The 21365-nt window shown below is 44.2% G+C and overlaps 1 protein-coding gene across 2 annotated transcripts; it reads left to right on the forward strand.

Annotated features, from left to right (window-relative positions):
- The first annotated feature begins 994 nt into the window (after positions 1-994).
- spi1b (Spi-1 proto-oncogene b) lies at positions 995-16447 on the forward strand. 2 transcript variants are annotated; one of them, XM_088612117.1, is made up of 6 exons: positions 995-1378; positions 2626-2716; positions 6498-6554; positions 7786-7976; positions 12753-12906; positions 14221-16447. In XM_088612117.1, exons 1-6 carry the CDS (start codon positions 1337-1339, stop codon positions 14538-14540), a joined length of 855 nt encoding a protein of 284 aa, XP_088468243.1. In that variant the 5' UTR covers positions 995-1336; the 3' UTR covers positions 14541-16447. The 2 variants fall into 2 exon arrangements, with proteins under 2 accessions (XP_088468243.1, XP_088468245.1); XM_088612119.1 differs by lacking the exon at positions 6498-6554 and having other exon boundaries at positions 996-1378.
- The last annotated feature ends 4918 nt before the right edge of the window (positions 16448-21365 follow it).

The raw sequence follows: 21365 nt of genomic DNA on the forward strand, positions 1-21365 counted from the left end.
GTTTGGGCTTTGATTAAAAAAGGGAACAAGCCTTTCTCATAACTTCACTTTTAGCAAATGATGTGTTAATGATACGCTATATCCACAACACAGCACACTTATAACAATCATAAAAAAAAACCTGATGTCCTGATGTCAGGTGAGTGATTCTGTTAAATTCACATGTCAGCAAGGCTAGAGAAATTCTCTTGACTACATTTTTACAGACTGTAGGATGTTCATATGCATAAGGCAATGAGTGCGTTTTCAAAAGATATTTTATACCTCTGTTTTTGAAAAGACGTTGTGATAATGGTCTTTCAGCAGACCATAGTCACTGTCTCTCCTGTTCTTGGTACAGTTTAAAAGACTCATCAATTTGGATGTTACAGAAGCTTATAAATAAACACCACAGTTTCAGGTAAGGGTTTTATACAAGTATCATAATGCATTTTTTACTTTCGATTTTATCTGAAAAGTTAAATTATCAGCGGAAATTGGAAACTCTCTTTTTCATGTTTCCATTGTTTACACCTCTCCTTACAGATTCTGATATGAGGTCTTTGAAGGATTAAGGATCTTGAAAATCATTTTATTTGTTCAGAAATAAAACTGATTCTGTAATTCTGTCAAGACGCCCGTCACAGCCCCAAGTATCGTTCTGGCATCACTGCTTAAAAACTTTAACCACAACTTGACAGAAAGTATTTATAAACTGTCCAGCCATGCATGGCATTAGAATTCAAATTTAGTTTTAATTTTACACTGACTGATTTTTAGAATTTGCTGTATACATTTAATTAAAATAACTCAAAGTGATAGATAGATATATAAAATTGGTGTTTATTGTACTAAGGTACTTGGTATATTTGGTAAATACTGTACTTTGCTTCAGCCAAATTTGAAGTGTCTGTGTGTCACGAAAAAAAGGTGAGGCCTGATTCATTAAAATACGCAGACCTGATTTGATTGGCTGACAGCTGATGACACAATTTCAACTCAGATATAGTTGAATCACTATCTCCATCTGACACATCACTTACAATCAGGAACTTTCTGAAAAAAAAGGAAAAAGGGCCATTTTAGATTGTCTTCAGCAACAGCCAGTGTGTTAATACAATAAAAACAGTGTACATGTATTAATCTGACAGGTGTGTAATTGGTTTTAAACTTGTACTGTTTTTACAGACAACAGGCATTTGTTTTTCTCGGACAAATTAGTGACGGAGAAGAAAAGTGGCCTCCCGGTTGATTTGTTGAGAAAATTGTCTTTTGAGTTATGCAATGGCTTCTTGAAGTTTTGAAAGAGACTGAGAAAAGTAAGACTGTTAGCTGATTATTTTGCTCAATCTGCTTGATGCTACATGCACACAGGATGGAGGGATACCTCATTGCACCTGTAAGTACCTCTTCGATTTATTTCTGTAGTTTCGAGCTCTTTCCTGTTAAGCGAAATTATTCCCATGGTAATGGGTCACAGTAAAGAGATTAATTTAAAAAGTAATGTGGAAGGGGGTGGGAAAAATAAACTTAATTTATAGTTAAGAGTAAAAAAAAACCAATATTGATGCACTATCATTCTCATCAGCAGTATTAAAACAAAGTTATTCTGTTTGTATTACAGGGTAAACTAAAAGTAACAAGAAAAGGTGATCATATTTGACCTCATTCTGAAATTCAGTATAACTTAACCTTCAAATTTTTAATCATGTTTAAATGTTTTTGGTTTGTCTTGTCTCATACCATTTCCAATTCGCTGTGTACTGTATTTCACACGAATCCATGGGACATTATTTCTGTCATTTGAGGGGATTATAATATAAATTTGCTTTTAGTTTTAATGTTAGCACAATCCTCAGTTCTTTTGATCTTTCAAAAATCAAATAGTAAAATCATGCTTGCATGGATTTTTCTTAGCTTACAGAGTATCTAGTAATGTATATTTGAGAATATAATTTTACATTTTATTGTAAACATATACATTCCTAAAACAAAGAACACTTCAAGGACAGTGATGTTAAAACATGCATTGTCTTGTTATTTTTAGTTTACAATTACTTGTATATTTTCATTTTTCTGTTATAACAACACTCATTATTTATTTATTATTTTCAATAATGTTGTAAGGGTAAACATATTAAGTTATTTTGTTGTGTTACTTTTGTTATTTTTATGTGTGACTGTTTAAAAAAATAAAGTGATATCGTTTTAATTTAAAGTGCTTCCACCTTATTGGAAAATACTAAAATGCCTTCATCTTACAGTATTTTAATGCATAGTGCCCATATTTTACAGTCATTTAAATGCATAAAACAACGTTTTGTGTGCGATTCGATTATTTTGTAAATATACATGATATAGAGAGAAACAGGACATGAAGAAAATAATAAACAAGTACAATATCTCGCTACTTACAGTACTAAGAGACTAATATTAACTATTTTATACTTCACTTGATGCTTGTATTTTAGAAATATTAGAAAAGTAACATGAAGTTGGAAATTTGAACATTTAAAAACAGTTGTCTAGTTCACAATTATTCATGCGAACAAAGTTATTTTTTACAACAGTGTGTATGTCCCACGTCTTGTTGAATAAATAGCATTCTCATGCCGTGTTTCCTGTCCATCTGTTTTATTTCAAAAGTCTTCAGAAGAAATTATTACTTACGATCACGATATCTACCGACAACCAATCGAATATTACCCCTACCTTAATGATGGTGACAGTCATGGAGGTAAGGTTGAATTTTACTTGTCTCCTAATGATCTTTTTGTTTTTAATTTTAACAATAATTACACATATCTTTTAAGTTAAAATGGTATGTGCACAATTGGTTCTGTTTAGTCGTGCGATGATGTAAAGTGGAATTTCTTAGATGGATATATTAATTGTAATGACTTTACCCCTTTGTAAAGGTCACCCACGTACACGGGTTGTTTTGTCTTAAAAGTAAGGGGTTTAGAAAAATAATCTATAACTTCGGTTAGAATACACCTGCAATTTTATTCCAGTAAGTGATTTAATGTAAAAAGAAAAACTGCTGATGTAACCAAAAAGACACCGAAAAAAAGGGAAGATATTAATGCAAAGAACAGAAAAAAAGAGGAAAGGAAATGTGGGGTCGCTTAGCAAAGCAAAACCAAAACAAACTCGGACGACCATGCTGACGAAGAGACATGATAATACAGACCGGACTGAAGAGGAACATGTACTGTAAATACCAAAGGCGTCAAAGTACACCCGCGGCACTGAAGCCTCCTCTGTGTATCGGCATTTCAAACAGGGGCAAACGCGTGTGCTTCTCCAGAGGCTCGGCGTGCATGACCTCCGGTATAATCACTGTGTTGTGGCTGCTGGAGTTATCCCCAGTCCCCGCCATAAACTGGGTCCCAGTCTAACTCTTTCTCTGGGCTCCGTCCGAGTGAATAGAACAGTTGCTGGCTTTTTATGCGGCCAGTACGTGTCTGGCCATAAGTGTTTGGAGATGAAGTGTGTTGTTTTCGTTTTGCTTCAAAATGCAACAGTTGAAGTTATTTAGTATAAATACCTGAGGGGAGCGTAATGGCGCCACTCTTTTTTAGGGGATGGATAATTCTGAGATGCCATGCTCATACGCGGTATACAGACGTTTAAAATTAGCTGTGCATTATCTATCCCTTTGTGTACCGCTTAGTGTTAGACTGGCACGAGTGTCATAACCATGTAATTAAGCACTAGTAGATTAGTGGGTGGTGAGCCACAGTATTTTAAAACCAGTAGGCATGTTTCTAGCTGTAAGGAGCGATCGCTGACTCTGTCCCTCTGGGCAGGATTCGGAGATTGTGTGTCATTGCCACAGACAGAATATCAGTTTTGCTTTAGGCATTTTTCCCATCTGTTTCCACACGGACGTCTGCGGATTGTTTCTGCAGAGCAATGGGGGGTCTGCAACAGGGATTTTTATGTAGCAGGCGTGGGCAGGGGGTGTAGTCCCTAGTGCTCTTGGACCAGTGAACGAGTCTTGACCGTCAGTCGCAGACACTTTCTTAGTTCCGCACAGCCCAACCGCGGTGTCTTGAATCCGGTGACCGATCCGAAGCGGAAACGCTGGCGGGGGGGAGGGAGCGGGGAAGGGGACGACTGGAATAGGCACGGAGCGCCAAGAAAGAGGTCCCGGTCTTCCGCTTGCATTGACCGCGTCCCCGCCGGTTTCCCGGCCTGGCCTTCGGATAGGCATTGCACCAGCGGGGAAAAGACTGCAGGTCGGACACTGTGGTGGGCCCTGCGTGCACCTCTGGGCGGCACATTTTATCACACCCATTCCTGGCCGGATCCAGGGTGGAGAGAACGTGGGATGGAGAATCGTGGCAAGAAAGTGAGGCCTTTCCACATCGAGTGCATCCTCAGCACAGGGCATTTGCATTCTAATTAAATGTATACATCTTTACCCCCCTTTCAGCGTGTCCCCCGTGCTCCCGAGAGCTGTCATGCAGCTCAGTTGGGCTCACAGTGCTGATGGAAGCAGCTGAGCTAATCCTGCTTTACGCGAGCAAATTTTATGGGAACTCTTTGGATTAACCGTGCCAGAAAACGTCGGCCTCTTGAAATCAGCTCGGCAGATGCCAGAATGTATTTAATGCACTATTACTGTCCTGGTGTCACGTGGTTTTTAATCTGCAGCAACCAGCTGCAGTGAGTCTACAGATGTTTATTTAAAGTGTCTAACTGTAACTCACACCCCCCAGTTCTTTCTGTGACCTCTTGTCAGTCAGTTTGTCACAAAAAAAAAAGCTGCTGAACTGCTATAGGAACACATCTGGGCTGCAAAGTGAAAGATATTTTGAACAGCAAACAGAACACTGTGATTACCTTCAGTGAACTCACGTTCCTGTCTCTGACCTTTTTATATTATACTATGGCAGTGTGTTTGCATGGCTTTTATCACTACTGCCTTGCGGAGTTTGGGTCCTGGGTTCGAGTCTGGACAGAGGTGACCTCTTTTTGGAGTTGCACATTCCCCCTGTGTTTTCTCCATCTGCTCCAGGTTATTCCCACCTTTCAGAGGCATGCTGGAGAGGTGTTAGCCTGTGTGTGTGTCTGCACTGCAATGGACTGGTGTCCTGGCCAGGGTGTGTGTATTCTGTGATGAACTGGTGTCCTGTCCAGGGTGTGGTCCTGCTCTGTGTCCTGTGATGGACTGGTGTCCTGTCCAGGGTGTATTCTGCCTTATGCCCTGTGATGAACTATTGTCCTGTCCAGGGTGTATCCTGCCATGTGCCCTATAATGGACATTTGTCCTGTCTAGGATGTGTTCCTGCTTTGTGCACTGTGATGGACTGTCCAGGCTGTGGTACTGCCTTGTGCACTGTGATGGACTGTCCAGGCTGTGGTACTGCCTTGTGCACTGTGATGGACTGGTGTCCTGTCCAGGGTGTATCCTGCCTTGTGCCCTGTGTTGGACTGGTGTTCTGTCCAGGGTGTATCCTGCCTTGTGCACTGTGATGGACTGTCCAGGCTGTGGTACTGCCTTGTGCCCTCTGATGGACTGGTGTCCTGTCCAGGGTGTATCCTGCCTTGTGCCCTCTGATGGACAGGTGTCCTGTCCAGGGTGTATCCTGCCTTGTGCCCTGTGTTGGACTGTCCAGGGTGTGGTACTGCCTTGTGCCCTCTGATTGACTGGTGTCCTGTCCAGGGTGTATCCTGCCTTGTGCCCTGTGTTGGACTGTCCAGGGTGTGGTACTGCCTTGTGCCCTCTGATGGACTGGTGTCCTGTCCAGGGTGTATCCTGCCTTGTGCCTTGTGTTGGACTGTCCAGGGTGTGGTACTGCCTTTTGCCCTATGCTTCTAAGATGGACTCCATGGTGCCACAATCCTTACAAGGAAAAAGCAACATCTCCTAATGGATGGATATATTATATATGACCTAATTTAGTGTGAGTCCTGTACAACCTGTAATCTCTTTAGACTGAGAAAAAAAGGCCTGGAAGAAAGACTGGTTGAGGAAGGGTGGGATGAATAGACTTGATATTCATATTGTCTTTCATAGTACACACCATTCGGTCAACTGGTGCACGTGTTGTAGATGCCTGAGAATTGATTCATAATGACAAGCGCTGACACACTGGGAGGGAAGAGGTTTTTGCTGATGAAAGTGACCCTAATTCTGACCTTGCTGCAAAGGAGAAAAGAGAATTAACAGGAAGAGTGACTTCGCTATAAAACATAGTTCGGCATTCTACCTAATGTGCGATTTTAACTTTAGTTCTTAGAAGCAGTAAAACTGGAAGAAACAAATTCAAAGTACAGTGCTTTACTTTAAAACTTAGACTACAAGATCAGTGATTTACATTTTAGTTACTTTAGACATTTTCAGCATCCCTGTGACATACAGTGTATGAAAAACAAATTTGCCTGTTTCTCACTGTCACTTCAGGGCTGCTTAAATAAATGTGTTGAAGGCAGTGTTGCTTGATCTAAGTACCAGATAAACCAGACCCCCACCCTGTTTTTTTTTTTTCTGTTTTGGAAAATTCCAGTTAGACCAAGAGGTATGTGCAGCGAGGGCAGCGAGGTGGCAGACAGTGGGGTGAAAGGTAGGAAAAAGCTTGGATTGCATTCCCATATCGCAGGAATTCATGGAAACACCATGCTACAGGCTAGGTGCTCTTGTGCTCCACATGCTTTTGTGTGTTGCTTTTTTATTGAGACGGCTTTATGCCATCAGACACACTCCTGGTTGGACGGCACTGACTGCCTCTGCTGCATCATTTGGGATGTGAGATCCTTTACAGTTTAATTTTAACCTAGGTGGGATGTCATTAACGTCCCTTGAAAGAGAAGGCTGGCGGGTGTTACTGGAAATGTTGCCTTGTTTGGTATCGGGCAAAGGGCATACTGGGACTGGCCACAAGCTTGATGGCTGCCTAAGTCTAGTTCACAGTTTTCTGAGCTGTGACTTTGATCAGAAAACCTGTGGGTTAAAACGTATAGACAACTTGAGAAATACAATCAAGCTTTTTTAATGCGAATGACTAGTTTGACGGTGTAAACGCTGAGACATTTGAACCTCCCGTTCGTCTAAAGTGGCAGGTGTGCATTTCACCCCGGAACACTGTACAATAGCATGACTATTTACATGTTAGGAAAGGTAACACTGTTCTGTGCAGGCTGCTGTAAGCGATCAACCAGTAAAGTCACTGAATTTTCCAAATGAATCGTTAGCATTTTAGAAAAGGGGAAAATGCGAATGTAGCTTTTTTTAAGAAACAAATGGAAACTGCCATCCTAGTTTAAGTAAGCAAGTTGCGATTCTAGACCAAAGGACCGATGTCACCGAATGATAGCAGGTGCCTGGTTTGTCGCAGGCTGGGAACCCGAGTGACATCATCACCCTCCTCTGGGCAAAGATAAGCTGCTGGATGTGATGAGCGTCACGGCGACGGAAACAGCTCAGAAATCGAGGGGAGCGGACAAGCGGGTTAACGAGAATGGTTTTAGCGCGGGCCTCACTGTGGTACGGGCCCAGACACAGGTTTCCTGTGTCGCGCAGCCTCTGAAAAAGCGCCCATGGCCGTGGCAGGCATCTACCCACGTTACGCAGCGGGAGGAGTTTCAGGGACGGACGACGCATGTTGTCTGCTGTTAGCCATAACGGCGTAGACACAGTCCGATTCTCTCAGCAGAGCTGTATTTGAAGGACCTCCATGGATCTGAGTGTGCAGGAAGTCCTCCAAATAAAAAAAAAAACGGAGCAGAGTGAGTGTTGGGTGGGGTCAAAGGTCAGAGTATGACCATGTTAAAGCGTTGTTTTTCCTTGTCTTGCAGAGCACTACTGGGACTACCACCATCACCCCATCCACCCCAGCGAGTTTGAGGGGTTCCCCGAAAACCACTTCACCGAACTGCAGAGCGTGCAGCCCTTTCCGGTACAGCCCTTCGCCCGGTACGGCGAAATCGAACCCGTGCACTCCATAGACCCCGGGCTGAGCAGCACCCACCTCACAATCTCCCCCCAGGTGAGCTCCTGCCCCTCCTGCTGCCCCCCGCGGCCCGACACCGACCCCCTCCCACATCTCCGCGCGGGGGGGCGTCCCGGACGGGGGGCGTGGGCGCAAACGCGGAAAAACAGAAAAGGGTGGGTGGCATTCTCCCGGAGACGTTCTTTCCACCAAATTGCGCTGGCGAAAGAATTGGTCGAAGCCAAGGGCAGGGTTTTTACACAGGAAAAGGAAATGGAAATCCATCTGCGAGCAACCATGTTCTCGTTTCGATCTCGTGTGACCGAGCCCTGTTACCAGGCAGCCGTGTTGCAATCGGGCCTGGGAGCCGGGGCTTCGGGATTGCTCAACGGCATCGGGGGGACAAGTGAGGGGGGAAAAACAGAATTGGAGCACTTTGGGAACGTCGGAAGCTTTTTGGTGGGTTACACAACGAAATACACATCGTGTGCCAGGCAGTCTGGCTGTGAAGTGTCTCAACAACAGCGTCCAGCATAAAGGCAGGTAGTGGAAATATATGCAGAAAGCATGCATGAATAGTCAGCACTTTCTGTGTTTTCTCAGAACAGAAGGAAAGTTGGGTATTTCCATAGTCAGCAAAAACAATGTGCCCAAAATGTTCTGGCACTCCTGTCCAGTTTGAAGCAGTCATCAGCTGTCGAGCTTTGTTCAGTGTATATAAAGTACGCCGGGAAAATGTCCTGCTGTAGCTTGGTTCATGACAGACATCCCCTTGATTTAAAACCTCTGATTTTACACAAGACCAAAGGGGAACCGTTAGGATCGGTTGTACTAATATAAACAGCGATAAAAAGTTGCAACACTTGTAAACTTGTAAACCCGCTGTTACCTTCTGTGGGGAACAGTTCTTGCCTACGAAGAAAAGCTACGTTTGTGAATCTTTTTAAGGCACGCTTGCCATTTTGTTTCCGACCCAGATGAAAGCCCGAGTCTGAGCCGCTGACAAATTCCAATCCCAGTACACGTCGACCGTCAGGGCGTTCGTGAAGCGGCTCTGTGGAATGGTGGATTAGTGGGTGGGTTCAGGTTTTGATGAGCCATCTTCACTAGTGCTCATCTTGAGAATCGAAATACATGCTAATGCACCGAGCCTGTCTGATGGCAGAGTATGGACAGGGGGCTTTCAGAGATGGAACTGCCATTTGGGTTGCATGCCACCGACCCTCTAATAAAGCCAAAATAACTCAATTTTTATGTTTCAAGAATTTGAAAGATCTCCTATTTACAATGCCACTCAAAAATTTGACAGAAAATACCCGTCCCACTCACACACAGCTGTTTATTTTGTGAACAAATAAAGCTGCAATGGCTTCATGATCTGAGGACAGGCCCATAGATTGTATTCTGCACTAAATTCAGAATTCATGCTTTGGCTGCTCACTCTTCTGAGCTCTTGATGTGCTGTAACAGTTACTTGAATGTTGGTCTCAGCTAGCCTTTAAAAAGGTGATTACAGCAGGGACTTTTAGCTGTTTAAAGTAGATGCCACATTGCAGTGAGTGTTTTTTTTTTAATTGTGTGGGATCTGAGCATTGTTTGCTGTGAGATAGCGTTGCCCAACACTGTCTTTTCCTGAGTAAGTGTTGCCTCTACGTGACAGCTCTGAGGGCGACGCCGAATTGTGCAGACTCACTAACCGCTTGGCTGTGGATTTTCATTATTTACCCAATTTTACTGTTCGTTATTGGGACATGCTCCTGGTGAGGGAGGGGGTGGTCGGGGGAGGGGAGGGGCTGTTCCAGGTGGCTTCAAGAAAATCAGTCTCACTAAAAAACCCTCACCACCACGCGCAATATCTGTGAAAGCACAGCATACTTTTTTGAGCATTTTTTCTTCCTTTCCCTTAAATAATTTCGGTAAGATAACACCAGAACAGTAAGGGTGAGCGCTTTTTATAACAGGGTAGAAGAGCTCACTGTGAGAGCTCCGAAAATTAATCCAAAAACACGAGAGGGCAAAATGTACAAGCTTCTTTTTGCTGGTAAAAACAATGCTGGGAATAAAACATTAATTTTATGTAGCCCACATGCTTTTTTTAAAGATTAAGACCCTCACTGTGTCTATGGAACTGAAATCCACATTTGTAAGTTAGTATTATGTACTCTTAACTGGAAAGGTGCACCAGTGTAATTTCGTGGATGAAAAATGATGTACTCTGTGTGTCAGAGATATTGCACTCTCTTTTATCTCAACCAGTGAAAACACTAAATGACTAGTTTATGTGGCCATTTAGTAGTGTGGCGTACGTCACCCATAATTATACTCTGGTATGCAAATTCAATGTGAATTCAATGTAATCGCAGGGAAATGTGTTTTAGGTTCGTTTTGTGAGTATAGTTTCCAAGGAATCGAGGCTCAGTAGCAATATCGTCGGGAGACAGCTATAGATCATCTTTAAACACGCTAGCTGAATGCTATTTTTAGATTGCTGATTGATTCTAGTTCTCTCGCCTGTTAAGTAACAATCGCACACAAAAGGCAACCACAGGTGAAACAGAAGTCGTGTTATTTCAGAAGCCTCGTTTTAGGGTCCTTAGGGTACTGCTTGTTCACGTGAGTGATAGAAAATGTAACTTGTCGGCGTGTGTTGCTGTTGTTGCCTTTCACACGCAAACTGCCTGCCCGCCCGAAGCTCGTCGACAGTGTGGCCGTGAGGCCACCAGCGCCCAGCTGTCTAGCCCACATTGCAACAGAGGAGGTCTGAGGGCCAGAGACACACGAGAAAACCCCTTCTAGCACCCTGCTTCCCCTTTCGCTTTACAGAGAACCTGCTCTGCCCCCGTCCTCCACAGCAGCGTGTGCCGAGCTGCTGGAGGTACACTTACAGGTGAAAGCCAGATAACAGCAGGAGAAAATCACTGACAACCCCAGGGCACTATCTTTCCATATACTATAGCTAATCACCTGAAGGTAGACTGAACTCAGTACTAGTTCAGATTAATTAAAATGGTATAATTCTACTAATACAACAATAATTAAAGTCATCATTCTTTATGTAAGTATTTTTTTCCAAATGCCTGCCACCTGGGAAGAGATTCGTGATTTTGATAAAACAAAACATAGGCAAAGCTGTGCAAAAAACAAATGGTTAATCACAGATTACGATGACCGACGCTGAATGTTAGAACAACGTTTTTCTTAATTCTTAATTAATAACTTAATTCGTAAGCCATGAAAATCATAGACAAATACCAACCAGCTGGGAAGTGGAAGTAATTCTCTCTTCTAGCCTACTCTAAAGCCTTCGTATAATGTTTTATAAGTAACCTGCAGTGCGCTCTACCCCTGGGGTCATCCTCTGTGACTACGTTAGGTCACGGTGCTCTCATGTTCTCCTGCATTGCCGTTGGCACCCGTTAAAGCTAAGGGAACCGATAGCAGATGCAAGCGCAAGACGTCTGCGCTGAATTTACCACGGAAACCATCAGAAAGAGTGATGCCAGACACACTCTGTGGTGCTCCAGTGTCCTTAGTCGCTGCTGTCTGCAGTATGTATGTCTGTACCTCAGATCTTATTTCATTTGTATTTGTTAAGTTGCGCGGGGGCAGCATCCTTATGGAGTGTGCATCACACGCACTCGTGAAAGTGTCGTCGCCTCGCCGGACAGCGGGGTGGATATTCCCCCTCTCTGCGGGCCCCGCCACAGCTCGTTTCCCCCTTTCCCAACATCTGCTGGGAAGCAGAGCCCTAGCCGACGATGTCTGTAAAGGGATAGACGGAAAGGCCTTCTTTAGAGACGGCATTTCGACGACGAGAAAGACCTCTGAGAAGGTCTTAAGAAAATACAGCACAACAGATCACACTCATGTCACCTTGTGAATGTGACAACTGGTTAAGTGGTTTCTTTTTAAGATTATATTACTCAGTGTTAAAGGGGGCCCTCTGCACCCTGTAACTGTAACAGGAATTTGAGCCAATGTTAAGTGTTTTGAAAGAAGAGAGACAAAGGATTGATATAATCACAGCGATTCGCCTGCTCTATGGATTGTGTATCCGGGGACAGCCTGAGCCCACAGAAGTGCAGGTGATGCACTTTTCCAATGCCCAAATTATGTTTTATGTTCCCTTCGGCCACAAGCTCTCTGTCCCCACTCTGTGCCACTGAAATTTGAAATTTGAAGACAAAGTGGTTCCCACAGCAAGACATTTTGCTAAATCCTCTGTAACCACCCTCGCATTTTCTTCTCAGCTTTTAACTTCCTCTTTCAGTATAAGTCTGAGGTCTCGAGTGGTAAATTTCCTATGCGTTTGTGTCTTTAAGAGTTGTGTACTGTAGACTGCTGAATATTTAAAACGTGCCTCTTTGTGGCAATATAGTTTTTAGAAACATGGCTATTTTGTCCACTGAACAAAAAAGAAGCCCAGATTCTTGGATTCCACACTTCAGTGCCACATCCCCATGAGAACTGACAAACTTCAGCAGGGTCTACATCTACCCTCAAATCAAATTTCTGTCTCCTTATGGAATCAAGGGACACAGCTAAAATAAGTGCATTTTCTAAAACAAACAAAAACCCTGGGATGTTTACAGTCCAGGCAGCAGGGATGCCTTCTCTCTTATCTTATCTATCGCAGATGAGAAGAAGCCATTCAGCCCAGTCTAGCCTGTTCGGTAGTAAGCAGCTGAATGATTCCAGGATCTTACCCAGCCTTTTCTTGAATCAAGCCAGGGCATCAACTTCAACAGCGTGGTCAGGGCGGCTTGTTACACACTCCCGCCACTCTCTGCGTCAAGCGTACAGAAGGCTACAAACATCCCACTGCCGTTTCAGATGCAGTACATGCAGCGCAGGTACCCTTACACCTCCCCTGCCCAGCGCAGCTCCGATGAGGAGGACATGGAGAGAAGGAGCCCGCCCTTTGAGGTCTCAGACGGAGAGGCCGACCTGGCTGACCACCTGCCCTGTCCCACCAGTGGGGAGCCAGGTGAGTGGTGTCTGTCAAGGGATTGCCTTGTAATATAATACCAGTAATTACCACTGAAACTGCAGTCATTCCAATAGATCATTCGTCTGTTTTTCTCTCTTTTTACACATTGAACTAACTTTCACTTTGATTTCCTATACTGTACCCCCTTTAGCTGACCAGGGTGTGATAAAGTTGATGATGTGTGATAATTCCCTTATAAACATTTGTGCTGGTAAAAATAAAACGTGTTATCGCAGTTAACATGTACTGTAGTTAACACGTGATGAAACCTGCACAGAAGAAACAGGAAATCCAGGGCAAACCTGCCAAATTGCAATGAAAAGTTTAGCACAGGGCAGCTTTCTCAAAGTGGACATAAAAATCAGAAGCTGTATTTTTTACAATAAGGCCGCTGTCCTGCAAAAGGAACCCTTATGCTGTGCACTGAACAAGACAGAGATTATTCTCATGTTATCAGAGATAAGGAGAGAAGCCATACCTTAACATACTGTAAGTCTTGGATCTAGAGTACAGTGTCTTCTATGACACCACAAATGGGTCAGATAATCCCATTATTTCTCATTTTTAACCTTTTTCATTTTTTGTCAATAACCGTTTTTGTAAAGATGTGCTTGTTAGACTACCAGCAGCTACAGTATATCACCTTGCAGCTCACAGCTGGCAGTCCACTGAAGCTCAGCAGGTGTTAGTGGAGCCAGCAGGGGGCGCTCACCCTGCAGTCTGTGTGGGTCCTAATGCCCCAGTATGGTGACGGGGACACTATACTGTAAAAAAAGGTGCCGTTCTTAGAATGAGACGTAAAACTGAGGTCCTGACTCTCAGTGGTCATTAAAAATCCCAGGGCGTTTCTTGTAAAGAGTAGGGGTGTTACCAAATATCCCATTGGCCTTTACCAGTCATGGCCTCCTAATAATCCCCATCTCTGAACTGGCTTCATCACTCTGCTCTCCTCCCCACTGAGAGCTGGTGTGTGTGAGGGGACTGGAGCATCATCCAGGGGGGGCTGCACACTGGTGGGGGTGGAGGGGATCCCCATGACCTGTAAAGCGCCCTGAGCGGAGGGTCCAGAAAAGAGCTATAGAAGTGTGAGGATTATTTTTCATTGTGCCTTTCATCAAAGGGCATAATTTTTCAGGACGGCTGGTGTATCTACCAGTTTCCAATCAAACACGGCTCTTTAACAAGCTAAATGAGCTAAACAAGCTAAATGAGCCCAATACCGGCTGGACCGGATCAGTTCCGGCCAGGCAGGTGAGCTTGATGAGGGCGCTGTGCCGGCGCAGTACTCACCAGCCCACTGTCCCGCTGCAGGTAACAAGAAGAAAATCCGCCTGTACCAGTTTCTGCTGGACCTGCTGCGCAACGGGGACATGAAGGACAGTATCTGGTGGGTAGACAAGGAGAAGGGGACTTTCCAGTTCTCCTCCAAGCACAAGGAGGCGCTGGCCAACCGCTGGGGCGTGCAGAAAGGGAACCGCAAGAAGATGACCTACCAGAAGATGGCACGTGCCCTCAGGAACTACGGCAAGACCGGGGAGGTGAAGAAGGTCAAGAAAAAGCTGACGTACCAGTTCAGCGGAGAGGTGCTGGGGAAAATATCCACCGAGAGGAAGCTGTACCCTCATTTATAAAGAGAAAACTGAGAAAATCGAGAGAGAAAAAATGCATTAAGACTGTTGCCGGAAGTACTGCAGCTTTCATAATCTGTTGATAATTTAAATTAACCTTGCAACATTTTTCTTTTTTTGTTGGTAGAAATTAAATGATACAAATCGGGGCTGTCAAATTCCTTTTGCAGGGGGGCTGACGTGTCTGTAGGTTTTCATTCCAACGCAGCTCTTGAAGCCAAATTAACTCATTAGGGGCTGGAGTGGATCCATTGAACCTCCAGCTCTTCTGGTGCTGTGTGATTAAAGAGACAAAGAGCACCTGCAGGAACAGCAGCCCCTCCAGGACTAGGACTGGAGGCCCTTCATATTGATGCTTCTATCTGTTTTATTTAGAAAGCAATGAGATCTCCGAAGGCTGCCTTTCTGCTAATACCTGTAACTTCAGTGGTAGAGTAGAGGGAACCTTCATGATTCCGAGAATCAGGAGTGGATCCAGCTTCCCAAATTAGCACTTGCTGTGATCATCCAGTGATTCCAAACCCTGGTCCTGGAGGAACTTGTTTATGCTACACCTGAGATCTTACTCATGGGCTCATTGATTTCTGTTGAGGGCTTATTTGTAAATTTCCTTTTATCTCTTAAAAGGCGAAATGGAATTTGTATTGGGTATCAATTCCAATACCGATTTCTGGGTTTGGGGGCTGTTTCCAATCAGGAGTGTTTCCCTGAAATGGACAAAACACTCATCGTGGGCGTGTCTGGGCCTGGCATGAATCCATCGACCGGTACGATCTTAACAGTTCAGTCAGAAATCAAGCAGAGGAGAGTCTGTGCAGCGGAGCCCCTTTGCAGTCAGATATTTATGACAGGGAAGAAATGACCAAGTGAAACAGCAGCCTGAACCAGCAAGCTGATCACTTAACTCATCAGTTACCACGGTAGTTTTGGAGTTCAGCCGCAAGGGAAACCGGCAGAGATAGTGTTGCTCCAGGACCAGGGGTGCAGCAAGTGGTGTGGGCGGACCAGTAGGTAGCGCTCGTTCCTCTAGCCCACAGTAAAATGTAGTGCAAATCATGGGATAATCATGGCAGAGTAAATAGAAAGACCCTGAGAAACTAACATTCAGGCCTCCGGTAAGAATTATACCGATGTACATTTAATATTTATTACATGAACTGAAGTCTTTCTTGCAGTTGATACTAGTAGCATTAAAAGGTTAACTGGTGCTTTCACTGCCAGCTCATTAGACTGTACAGATAGCTTGATATCACTGCCTTGTAACACACCTCTTACCTTGGAAGCCTATTGAACTGCTGGGTACACACTTGTATCACTATAAGAGATCTGATTTTAGAAACAAGGGCTGTGGCAAATTTAGAAAGGACTGCGCGTTTATGAAATCTCAAAATGAGAACTGAAAATGAACGAGAGGAACTCAAAAGGCATCGGCCTGGACAATAACAAAGAAAAAGTTCACAACATTCCCAGTGTGCCGGGGGGGACGTCCTGGCCAACGGCGCCCCTACAGGCCCGACCGCGCATTACCTTCAGTGTTGCCGTTTGTAAAAAACTGCAGAATTTCCAAAAACGTTTGTTTGAGCGAAAACAAAGCCGTTTCTACTATAGACACAGACACAAAGGTGGAATTTCATGTAGCTCCCGGAACTGAAGTGATTTTAATTTTCGTTGTTTTTTTTAATTACTTGCTGTTAAACATCGTTGTGTTCATTTCTGTTTTGTTAATTTAATTCTATGTAAAGCTCTACGTTTATCTACAGATTCCCTGTATTATATTTTCACAATCCAGTTGCTCTAATAGCTGTTTTGGTAACTAAACAATATTTTACAGTACAGACGACCAAATATGTTTTACAGTTTCGCTTGTAATATTTGCCTTAGAGCCTATATATAAACTATTTTTTATCATTTTTCATTGCACATGAGTTTATTTAACACGCAGTGGCATTATCACTGCAATTGTTTTGAAACAGTCTGGTCGAGCAACGCAAGAGCTTGTTACCTTTTCCCTGCCTTGCGCATCCGTTTTGAGCACACTAGCGTGCGTTCACACGGGGCCGGCAAGTCCGGTCAAAAACTGTAGCAAACCGCTGTTTCGAAAATGCCACTATCTACTGTAGCTTCAGTAAACCCCCCCTGCTCAGTTTCATTGTCTGTTTCTGGACTGAATCGGCTGATGAGCAGTAGACAGGGCACGGGGGGTCAAAGATAAGAGAACAGCTCCCCCAGACCCCACTAGAGAGGACCAGAAGACCCTAGACGTTAAGACAGGGGCTGGGGGAGAGAGGGGCTTGGTGTGCTACACTGCCCGTATTCCGTGTTAGACTGGCGTGCTGCTGGGACCAGTGTTGGAGGTCGTGTTCTCCCCGGTGCGTTCTTCGCCGGACTCTCATGTATTGTAGCAGTTGAGAGCCCTTCGTTAAATAGGTGAGGCAGGCAGAGGACGGGGGAGGGAATTGGGCGATGGCAACAGGACGAGCACGCAATAACGCAGTAGAGGCGTCTTATTGTTAGGTGGCTGTTTTTGAAGGTAAGGGGACGCGACCCAGAAGACAAAAGAGACTCGTTTTTTTTTGTGTTAAATTTCAGTCAAGAAAAAAATCTTACCATGTAAGTTCCAGTCTTGGCTACAACGTTTTGGTACCTTAACACATTGGCTTGTTATGGTTAGCGCCGAAACCCAGAAAACAGACTAGAGACTCTAGATGAACCGTTTGTACGTTTTTTCTTTACTTATCTGATTTCGTGCATAACACCTTTTCTCCCAAAAAAGACTGTTTTACGTCAATATTCATATTTTCCAAACACTTCATCTGCTGAATGTTGACTCCAAACACGCGATGAATCAATGTCTGATAATATAACACGATGACAGGTTATTTCAGGTTGTAAAAAAATCACAAACCTTCGCAATAATGTATCTTGGAATATCAGTAATAAATTATTTATAAAAAAAACCTCTTGTCTTGAAAATTATTAACAGTATTTCTTCATTCACCCCCACATAATTTCCACAGCGTGTTGATGTCTGAGGAAGGCGTTTTCAGTTTGAACAGTGGTGCACAGTTACCTTACAGTTCGTGGCTGAATTCCGGGCTGTGGTTCCTTATGTGTGGAGCTTGCACGTTCTTCACAGGGCAGCATGGGTTTTCAATGGGTCCCTCAGTTTCCGTTTACCTGCCAGGGGCCTGTTTGACCAGTTTATTGATGTCTGTAGGTTTATCCGTGTGTGTGCCCCGTGTTTCTGGTGCAGTCACCAGGTGTTCCCACCGCTGAGCAGGGGGCCGAGGCTCCGTGGTGGATGGCTACACACGTTCAAACTCTGATCTGAGGGGCCGAAAAAAGACATTTCCGAGCAACACAACAGAGCTGGGGATCATCACGCATCTGCAATGGTCGCAGTCGCAGGTGCATTTTGTCCAAAAGCATCACGAACTAGCGCCAAAGGAAATAAAAGCACGGGGACCGTGCAGGACAGCGGTTGGATATTCCCTTCTAAATTCAACGAGAAGGGCTTGAAACAAAGCAGAAATCTGACGTGCAATAAAAAAAAAATCCTGCTAATGTCGGAAGAGCTCTGCAACCCGGCCACATTACGACCTGTTCAGCACCTGCAGATAGGTGACCCTACCACAAGAGGTCAACAGTGACTCGGTTTGTCAGTCCTATCTTGTGGTTTCCAGCAGCGAAATAACAAGGTATTTAAGTAACGCATGGAAGATAAGATATAACAAATAACTAAGGAAAAGGATGGCTAACACGCATTTAAAACGAACTGTAGCTGAGCGCCGAAAGGGATATTCGGGTTTTGAGATATACAACCGTGGTAAACCGTCGATATTAAGTCTGTGGTAGAAACCACAAAACCTAAGGCCTCCCTCGTGTCTGGTTCGGCAGGTCAGCTTGTGACTATAAAATTGACACTACTGTCTTGCTGAGAAAGCTAATTTTGAAGTTTTGTTTTCAGTGCGAAGTGTAACGTGCGACTTTTTATTCATCTGTATATGTTTTGCTGGCACAGAGTGCTTGTATCGTGGCTTTCGCGTAGATTTGCTAAAAGGCGACATTGATTTGGCTATTGGGATAAAAAAACAACAAAACTTTGTTTTCTTTCGGTAAAAAACGAAGTGATATTGATATTCATATTCCGTTCCAAATACAATTTCTGAAGTGCATCAGAAATCGCACGTTTTTAAACAATTGAAGAGAAATCCTACGTATTACAGTATAATACAGTGGTTAACTGACGACTGTTACAGATCAAGCATATTTTTTAACCTAAATCTCGGTCTATAAATGTGAAGAAAAGTAGTGTGTAACTACCCCGCTTGTCTTTGACATCAGTTCTTTTAAGGTGTGGTAGACATTGTGGTAGACATTGTTTTAAGATACAGTGATTTTAATTGTAGGATGGACTGCAATAAAGAGATAGTTTTTTCCTAATTACACTACCTTAGAAGAATGTGTTTTCTAGTATTGATTAAAGATTCCCATGTGTCTTCAACTGCCATATGGCGAGAAGACTGTCTGCTACTCAAAACTGAAATCCGATTCTGTGAACTGAGGTGTCCGCAGAGCCTACAACTCACACATTCAGGGCAGAACTTCAAACTGTTCCAAATATGTAAAAGGTACGCTTGGGAACTGTTGATTTTAGTTTAATTGTTCTCCTTAAAACCAGACTCTTTCATCTGCATCAATGAAAACGTCACACCGAACAGTACCTCCAGAAAAAAAAGTGTCGCTTCAAGTTCCGATTTTGTTAGCATGGCAAACTGTGGAAACATATACATAAAATGTAAGTTAAAAAAATGTTTGCTATTTTTTGGTAGCTTTAAATATTTTCAAAACTCTTTTCACAGTTCTTTCTTGTGTGATTACGCCTGTGCTATAGAGAGTCATTTGTTTTCTGTTTGAGAAACTTAACTCCTTAAAGAACTGAATGCTGTCTATCAGCAGTAGCTGATACAAGAAGCCATTAATCCACGATGTGCAATATGCCAACCAGGAAGACTGCGGTGATAGTGTACCGCATGGATTAAACTGTCTCATCGTGCTATTCCATTCCCTCTGTCCTCTTGTGTTTTAAGTCTTTATCCACTTTATGGATCTGGATTGGTCACAGTCTTCACACTGTGAGTAACTCTGGGAACTGTAAGCATGCAGAACTTTATCCCCTGGTTGTGCTCTGGGATCAGTAAAGAGACATGAGACTGGCTCAGAGGAGGAACTGCCTGGCACAGTGCTTGTCCACCTGCCTGTTGTGCCAGGCTGCACCACACAGCTGAGCGAAACGCAGCCTGAATGTCTCTACAATAAAAATAAGAGTTTGCTAAACGACGACTTTACCACTGTGCTGAACTGTGTAATGGCAGTGCAGTTCCATTACACAGGACAAAGTTATCTCTTCAAGCTGACCTCTAAATAACACAGGCTAGTTATTGACAGGCATGTGTTTTACTTAATTATCTTTATTAATTTGTCTACTGGTGAGATAAAGTGGCTTCTATTTGTGCCTCAGGGTGCTTTAGAGGAGCAATCCGGGTGAAGCCCCTTGCTCAAGGGCACAGCAGAAGTGTCCCCTCCATGATTCGAACCCACAACCTTCTGGCTATGAATACAGAGCGCTAACCACCACGCCACACTGCTGGCTTTACCCTCTTGAATTAATGGGCATGAACAGGAGCCACGCTGGTTAAAAACAACAGGCAAATTAATACAATTAAGTAACTACAGTCCGTCCCCGTCGATAACTGGCCTGTGTTATTGAGACTTGAAGAGATAACTCCGTCCTACCCTGGCCTGCGTTACCAGTACACAGTTGGTCACCACACTGGTTTAGGTAGGCCCTGTGAAGCAGCCTGGGACCTGAGGCTTTTGGCTCGGTTTATTCTCAGACCGCCCTGTTGGAAGGTCAGGTGATTGGCAGGAGCTGGCTCTTGCATGCTGTGCACCTGTGTTCCAACGACAGGCTCTCCCAGTGTGTCAACATACTGACCAGCGCACTTCTAAATAAATTCGGGCTGCCTCGCTGGCAGGCGCACATTCTGTTTAACGTCCGGCAGAGACGTGGTTTATCCGACTCCAAAGATGCCCTGTGATTGCCACTGTAACAGTTTTATCTAGCAATAAGAACATAAGAAATGAGAGTGTGGGCCTTCCAGCCCAGCTGGCCTGTGTGGTAGTTGGCAGGTAATCCGAAGATCTCGTCCAGCCACTTCTTGGAGGAATCTGCGGTATCGGCTGCAGCAACACTGGCTGTGTAGCTTCTTCCATGTCCCCGTAACCCCTTGGTTAAAGCAGTACCCCCTGTTCGGGATTCCAAATGCACTTCCACGTAGTTTGCACCTGTGTCCTCTGGATTGAGTTTCGCTGTTCTGAAGACGTGCGCTGGGCTCACCTTGTCAGCGCCCTTGAAGGCTTTGAAGACTTGTGTCAGGTCCCCTCACGGCCTTCTCTGCGCAAGGTGCAGGTCCTTCAGCCTGTCAGCGCGGGACATTCCTTTAAGTCCCAGAACGTTTCTGGTGGCTCTTCTCTGGACTGGTTCCAGGGCAGCAGTATCTATTGTATCACGAGGTGACCGAAAACGGTGCAAGTTGGCATGTCAATTTCTCACAAATTCTTCTCGGGTCTCAGTGGCCTTTCTGCGCCGCGGACTGTGACACTCAGGAGGGTGGGCTGCTGGAAGTAGAAAGGGGGGTTTGTGTGAAGTCAGCACTGAGAACGGGTCTCAATTTGTTTGCCTTATAATCTTAACAGAGCGTTATTGGCATGGAAACGGAAAAAAAAAAACACGGAGAGAGCAGACGACTCCGCTGTACTTTGTTG

This window comes from Lepisosteus platostomus, chromosome 18 (genome assembly GCF_059453375.1).
Source record: "Lepisosteus platostomus isolate fLepPlt1 chromosome 18, fLepPlt1.hap1, whole genome shotgun sequence".
In the NCBI taxonomy this organism is placed as follows: Eukaryota; Metazoa; Chordata; class Actinopteri; order Semionotiformes; family Lepisosteidae; genus Lepisosteus; species Lepisosteus platostomus.